At 61.2% G+C, this 6,691-nt stretch overlaps 2 protein-coding genes across 9 annotated transcripts in view; one reads left to right on the forward strand and one right to left on the reverse strand.

Moving 5' to 3' along the window:
* Positions 1–134: 134 nt before the first annotated feature.
* LOC112978513 (C-type lectin domain family 2 member D-like) lies at positions 135–4,220 on the reverse strand. 2 transcript variants are annotated; one of them, XM_026092108.1, is made up of 6 exons: positions 4,136–4,220; positions 2,236–2,643; positions 2,020–2,115; positions 1,633–1,814; positions 1,294–1,394; positions 135–1,139 (listed from the first exon to the last, which is right to left on the reverse strand). In XM_026092108.1, exons 2-6 carry the CDS (start codon positions 2,426–2,428, stop codon positions 1,016–1,018), a joined length of 696 nt encoding a protein of 231 aa, XP_025947893.1. In that variant the 5' UTR covers positions 2,429–2,643; positions 4,136–4,220; the 3' UTR covers positions 135–1,015. The 2 variants fall into 2 exon arrangements, with proteins under 2 accessions (XP_025947893.1, XP_025947892.1); XM_026092107.1 differs by lacking the exon at positions 4,136–4,220 and adding an exon at positions 3,123–3,195.
* LOC112978511 (C-type lectin domain family 2 member D-like) overlaps positions 3,891–6,691 on the forward strand; it is a 21,306-nt gene continuing 18,505 nt past the window's right edge. Inside the window, exons 1-6 of one of the 7 annotated variants that reach the window (XM_026092100.1) lie at positions 3,891–4,033; positions 4,735–5,135; positions 5,256–5,351; positions 5,558–5,739; positions 5,979–6,079; positions 6,234–6,681. In XM_026092100.1, coding sequence (XP_025947885.1) covers positions 4,895–5,135; positions 5,256–5,351; positions 5,558–5,739; positions 5,979–6,079; positions 6,234–6,357 — 744 coding nt within the window. In that variant the 5' untranslated portion in view covers positions 3,891–4,033; positions 4,735–4,894 and the 3' untranslated portion in view covers positions 6,358–6,681. Of the gene's footprint in view, positions 4,034–4,214; positions 4,303–4,615; positions 4,662–4,734; positions 5,136–5,255; positions 5,352–5,557; positions 5,740–5,978; positions 6,080–6,233; positions 6,682–6,691 lie in introns of those variants that run through there. The other 6 variants (XM_026092099.1, XM_026092101.1, XM_026092102.1 and 3 more) reach the window with 6 other exon arrangements.

A 6,691-nucleotide genomic window follows, 5' to 3' on the forward strand; every position in this document is an offset into this window, starting at 1 on the left:
ACACAAATCCTGCCCTGGGGGGGTGACGGGGGCGGCCGCAGTGAGTCACATCCTGTGGCGAGGCAGCGCCCGGCGTTCTCCCCCCCGGCAAAACACCGCCTCCCGCCCCGAAACAAGCACTGGAGCCAGAAAAAGTGAATTCGAACTCACTTCATTTTCTTAAACAAAAAAACAAACAAACAAACAAAAAAACCCACCAACCCTCCGCTGGCGGCTCACCGCCGTTAGGAGACCGAATTTGGCAACTGCACACAAAATGTTGAGAGAAATATTAACCATTTAAGTTACTTATCAATTTATAAATAAGGAATATGAAGCTACGTCTAGTGTAAGGCACAGAACGGCACCCGCGCTCTTTCCCGTGCCCTGCGTTTGGCCGGCGGCTGCAGAAGGCCACGGAGGTTCTGGAAGACTTGAGCGCGCTTGCCTCAATTCCCAACACCGCGAGCAGCCACGGTGCTGCACGCTCCAGCGGCTCTGGAAAAAATAATGCTGGCATAAAAGGAGGCCCCGGGTCCCGTTTCGGCSTTGCCGCGGCCGCGATTCCCAGGTGACAAGACGGGGACGCCCACACGGCGCTTCCTCCGTGGAGGGATTGGGTTTTGGAAGACGGGAACAGAGCACCGAGGCCGAGCGGCACCATATAGAGCGCCTGCGCTGAGCGAGCGAGGCCAAAAGGTTTYAGTCCAAGCAGCGCAAGCAGAAAAGTGCAGTTAATGCTTCAGTCTTCAGGGTAGAAGCACCTTGTTCTGTCACAGGCGCCCCCGTATCTCAGGGACCACCCAAGCGGCCCCCGGTGCGAGGCCACGGGTCTTCACAAGGAGCTTTCCGGCTCCATCTGGAATGGTCGCTCCTCCCCGGCAGCTGTAGCACAAGGCACAGCGCAGAGAGGAAACGGGATAGTTGGGAAGACTCGCTGCGACAATCCCAGATGGAAGAAGGGACCCAGATGGTCTCCAGGACCTGCATGGACAAGATGATCCAGAAAAACCCGGCACAGGGATGGTTTCCGCAGTCAGAGGGAGTTGATGGGAACCTGTGGCATGCTACAGATATAAGGTCGTGGCAGGAAGCAGCTCGAGGTGCTAAAGTCATCGTCGTTCATGTAGGCGCAGTCTCCTTGGCCGTGAACCGGGAACCTGCGGAGCAAGGAAAGGCGACGCCAGGTTGGTCRCGATGCCCTYGAGCGCCGGGAGGGAAGCGGGGCCGGCGKCGAGCGACAGCCCCAGGCAGAGGCAGCACAYGGGGTCGCCACCGGCCCCCCGGCTCGTGGTGCAGCGCCCCGGGACTCACGTTCCATTGTAGAYGGTGTCGTCCACCCACACCAGGCGYCCGTCCTGCCTGCGCAGCCCCAACCAGCTGTTGGCAGAGTCTTTCAGCCGCCTGAGGAAACGCTGCGGGGGAAAGAGGGGCAAACTGTCACAAGTTGGGATTTTGACCCACCCACAACATTCCCAAAGGAAAACACCAGCCGCACTAAGGCTCCCCCTCCCTCGCTGCAGCCCCACTTCACTCGGGGGGCAGCGACCACGGCTCTGTCCCCACCAGCCCCTCTGCCCTGGCGGCTCRGCCCGCCCCAGCGCGGCCCCCCGTACCTGATCCAGCCGCTCCCGCGGCGCCCCGCACACTCACCACTTCCCACTCCCGCTTCAGCACAGCCAGCGAGGCCCCCAGCGAGGAGCAGTTGTGCTGGCTCGACTCCCAGCTCGCCTCCTCCCGCGAGAAGTAGTAGCAGATCCCGTGGTAGCCGATCCAGCCGTCGCGGCAGCCCAGTGTGGCAGCACCAGCTGTTTGGGGGCTGCTACACCGGCTCGCTGCAGGGGACGGGAAAGTGGTGAGATGTCACCCTGCACGACGCAGTCCCCCGGCTTCCCCCACCCACAGCCCTGCTCCCGAGCCACAGCCAGGCTTCCTGCTCCCCTCTCCTTCCCCTGGAGACACCCGGCACCAGCACAGGGACGGCCATGTACACACAYGGACAGCTCCACGCCAACACCACGCAGCCGTCCCTTCCCTTACCTGCCCCTGCAGCAATGCAAATGAGCAGAACGACGTTTATGGCTGTGCTCACAGCCAGCACTGGGAGGTGCCATCGACGGGGTTTGCGCAGGTCGCCTGGAGGAACAAAAAGCCGCTCACAGCGGAGATGCGGCTGTCCCAGAGCAGGCAGCAGGCCAGCGGGGACACTGMCAGAGGGACACCGGCCCCTCTCCGCACCCCACACCTTCGACTCACCCATCAGCACCCTCTTCTTCGTGCCTGCCGACACAGCAGACCCATGCCCAACTCTGCCGGGGGAGCCCGGTTCGTCCAGGGGCTCCTCTTCGACTTCAGTGGAGCAGGACCTGTTCTCCTCTTGCCTCACACCAGTCACAGATTTGGGGTCTCCTGGCACTTGGTCTGGAGATTCTGGCACTGGAGCGCCCATTGGTGCTGGCAAAGCTGTTGCAAGGGCAGGCACCGTCTGCACTTCAAGGATTGCTGCCAGCCAGGGGGGACGCAGCGCTGCCGCCACACGCACGCTCCAGCCTCCTTGGCTCTCGGCACCGGCCACGAAGCTCTCGCTACTAGGCCGCGATCGCCCAGCGCGCGCGCCGGGAAAGAGCAAATGCTTGATGGGACACTGGGACGAAGGCAGAAGAGCTGACAGGAGGCAGCAGAGAAGACACAGGCACAGGGCAACAGAGGGAAGAACAGATATAGGGGGGAAATAAAGTAAGAAAAGAAAAAAAAAAAAACCTCACAAGCCGGGAGGCAGGAATCAGGCCGAGAGCAGCCGCATCCTTCCTCCCTCACAGGATTCTGAGGCAACACTGCGCCTGGTACCGCGCCGCGCCTCGCCCAATCACCGCCCGCAGTCGCTGACGGACGGCCGACACAGCCAATCACAGAGAGCGACCGCCCTCGCCTCACAGCGCGGCAACTTCCGATCAGAACCCGCCCCCCTCAGCCGCCGCCGGCATGTTGCGGCGCCCGATAGGGCCCCGTTTGGCCCCCGCCCGGCCGATTCCCTTCTTCCCTAGAAAGCCTCTGCCTCGGGATGCGCCTCCGCSAGCCCGGCGCCCACCGGCARCCACCCGACACGCAGCGCTACCGAGCGACCCCTCCCCGCTTCTCCGTACCGCTAGGCCGCCTCGCCCCTGCTACAGCTGCTCTGCGCCCTTAGCGCACTACATCGGCCCCACCCCCCCGCGGCTCCGCCCAATCACCGCCCACAGCCACTGAGTAACGGGCCGCACAGCCAATCACGGCGAGACACAGCGCTTCCCCCCCGCCCCCAGCGCCAACAAAGCAGCCGGACGCGACCRGAGCGGCACCTCACGCTGAGACGGTAATAGAAAAAAGGGACAATTTTTAATGTTAATGTTATGGAAAATCAGGCTCGCCGGCCTCCATAACAGGCTCCGACCCCAGGTTCCTGCTGAGGCAGAAGTTCGAAGTCAGATTGAAGAAAAATAAAATTTAATGATACACGTGCGGTAATTACAGCTCGAGCTAGGTGCCTCCAAAGAGGGACCCCGAACAAAGAAATCCCTGGGCAATTATACCCTTACAATCTAAATTCCCCACCCCTTAAGCGATAGTTTGGACCAATAATAACAGTTAGGTCTGGGGTCTTCCCTTTCTTCACTGGGCCCCTTCATTGTCTCTAGGCAGGCTGCTTCTTATCTTCAAGGTTGGCTACTCCTGCTGTCCATGTAACTTCTTTCTCTCTCCAGCTTGAACTGGCTCTGGGGCCCCCTTTTACTTATCTAGGTAAAAGTTCACAGTCTGAGGCTTAAGGCTTCAGCAAATTCAGCTACTAATGCTAAGCAAGTTATGCTAAGCAATTAATTCTAGACAACTTCAGTCTGATATTCTCTAACAGTTAAAATGATCTGTTCTCTTTTGTTCGTTCGCRGGTACCGGCAAGGAGCATTGAGAGTCAGTTTTCTGAGCTTTTAAAGTTTTATTGCTAGCAATAAGGTGCCTCTTGGCTGGGAGCGCGGGAAGGGACCCTGAGCAGCGTTTTTGTTGCAGCTTCTAAGCGATAGTAAGTTGTTACGTATTCGATACTCTGGTTTCCCTAAYCAACCACGCTTATCCGCGATTCWTAGTCCTACCAGCGCGAGCTGCTTTTAATGCTGTCAGTTACCTGTGGAAGGCAGTCTGAAGCGCTTACGCTCACTGTGATTGGCTGCGCGGCCCGTCACTCAGCGGCTGTGGGCGGTGATTGGGCGGAGCGGCGGCGGTGGCGCCGATAGTGAAACCACTTTGAAGGAGAAGGGAGGAGACGGAGCCGTTGTCGCTTCCCGCCCAGAGGTACCGGGCAAAGGGGCAGGGGGAGGCGGCACCGCTGCGTGTCGGGTCGCTGCCGGTGCCGGCCKGKSTCGCGGAGGCGCATCCCGAGGCAGAGGCTTTCTAGGGAAGAAGGGAATCGGCCGGGCGGGGGCCAAACGGGGCCGTATCGGGTGCAGTAAAATGGCGGTGGGTTTGTTCGCCACCGCGGCGCCGTGAGGCGAGACCTGCTGCTCTCTGTGATTGGCTGTGTCGGCCGTCCGTCAGCGGCTGCGGGCAGTGATTGGGCGAGGCGCGGCGAGGGGGCGGTACCAGGCGCTGTGGTGCAGCAGACCCCCTGAGGGAAGGGAGGAGGCGGCTGCTCTCGCCCTGTCTGCCGGCTTGTGAGTTTTCCTTGTTCTTTTCTCGCTTTACTACTGATCTCTGTCCTCGCTGACCCTGTGTTTTTGTCCCCAGGGGCCGATGGCGGCGTAGTAGCGAGAGCTTCGTGGCCAGTGCCGAGAGCCAAGGAGGCTGGAGCGTGCGTGTGGCGGCAGCGCTGCGTCCCCCCTGGCTGGCAGCAATCCTTGAAGCGCGGACGGTGCCTGGCGGGATGGTGCCGGAGCTGCAGTGAGCGATGAGGTCGGAGCCTGCCCTTGTGAAGGTTTCGCCAGCACCAATGAGTGCTCCAGCATCAAAAATTCTGCACCACGTGCTGTTAGCCCTGAAATCTGTGACTGGTGTGAGGCAAGAGAAGAAGAACAGGTCCTGCTTCGCTGAAGAAGTCCAAGAGCAGCCCCTGGACGAACCGGGCTCCCCCGGTGGAGTCGGGCGTGGGTCTGCTGTGTCGGCAGGCACGAAGAAGAGGGTGCTGATGGGTGAGTCCAAGGTGTGGGGCGCGGAGAGGGGCCGGTGTCCCTCTGGCAGTGTCCCCGCTGGCCTGCTGCCTGCTCTGGCACAGCCGCATCTCCGCTGTGAGTGGTTTTTTGTTCCTCCAGGCGACCTGCGCAGACCCCGTCGATGGCACCTCCCAGTGCTGGCTGTGAGCACAGCCATAAACGTCGTTCTGCTCGTTTGCATTGCTGTAGGGGCAGGTAAGGGAAGGGACGGCTGCGTGGTGTTGGCGCRGAGCTGTCCRTGTGYGTACRTGGCYGTMCMTGTGCTGGTGCCRGGKGTCTCTGGGGGAAGGAGAGGGGAACAGGAAACCTAGCTGCAGCTTGGGAGCAGGGCYGCTGGTGGGGGAAGCCAGGGGGCTGCATTGCGGCAGATGACATCTCACCACTCTCCTGTCCCCCTGCAGTGAGCCGGCGTAGCAACCCCCAAACAGCTGGTGCTGCCACACTGGGTTGCCGCGACGGCTGGATCGGCTACCGCGGGATCTGCTACTACGTCTCGCGGGAGGAGGCGAGCTGGGAGTCGAGCCAGCGCCACTGCTCCTCGCTGGGGGCCTCGCTGGCTGTGCTGAAGCGGGAGTGGGAAGTGGTGAGTGCGCGGGGCGCTGCGGGAGCGGCTGGATCGGGTACGGGGGGCCATGCTGGGGCGGGCCAAGCCGCCAGGGCAGAGGGGCTGGCAGGGACAGAGCCACAGTTTCTTCCCCCTGAGGGAAGCGGGGCTGCGGCGAGGGAGGGGGAGCCTTAGCATGGCTGGCGTTTTCCTTTGGGAATGTTGCAGGCTGGGTCAGAATCCCAACTTGTGACCATTTGTCCCTCTTTCCCCCGCAGCCTTTCCTTAGGAGGCTGAAAGACTCCACCAACTACTGGTTGGGGCTGCGCAGGCAGGAYGGGCGCCTGGTGTGGGTGGACGACACCATCTACAACGAAATGTGAGCCCCGGGGCGCCGCACCGCAAACTGGGGGGCCGGCGGCGACACCGTGTGCCACCTCTGCCTGGGACTGTTGCTCGCCGCCGGCCCTGCTTCCCTCCTGGTGCTTGAGGGCATCACAGCTCACTTGGCGTCGCCTTTCCTTGCTCCGCAGGTTCCCGGTTCRCGGCCAAGAAGCCTGTGCCTACATGAGCAACGACGCCATCGTGAGTTCCAGCTGCTCCCAGCTCAGGCCTTATATCTGCAGCGTGGCGCTGGCTCTGAGCGGCCTGCGCTGACCGCTGTGGGAACGCCGCCTTCGGAGCAGGCAGGCTGCCCCGGMACCACTGCCCTCTGCTGCCTCCCYTCACTTGCCTGCTGTGCCCTGTACCAGAGCTGGAGCAGCCCTTACGGATCGACGCAGAAAGCCAATGAGGATGATGAGTAGCTTTGCACCCGTGGACACGGGTGTCATGGATGTTTGTTGTAAAGCACCCAGGTGCCCTGTAAAGCAGGGAGGTCTCCAGGTGGTGAAATACTTCCCAGTTGGAGGCATTAATAACTATATTTTTCTACTTGCGCTGCTTGGACTGAAACCTTTTGGCCTCACTCGCTCAGGGCAGGTGCTCTGTA

Source organism: Apteryx rowi, unplaced genomic scaffold, assembly GCF_003343035.1.
Source record: "Apteryx rowi isolate R43461 unplaced genomic scaffold, aptRow1 scaffold_940, whole genome shotgun sequence".
Lineage (NCBI taxonomy): Eukaryota > Metazoa > Chordata > Aves > Apterygiformes > Apterygidae > Apteryx > Apteryx rowi.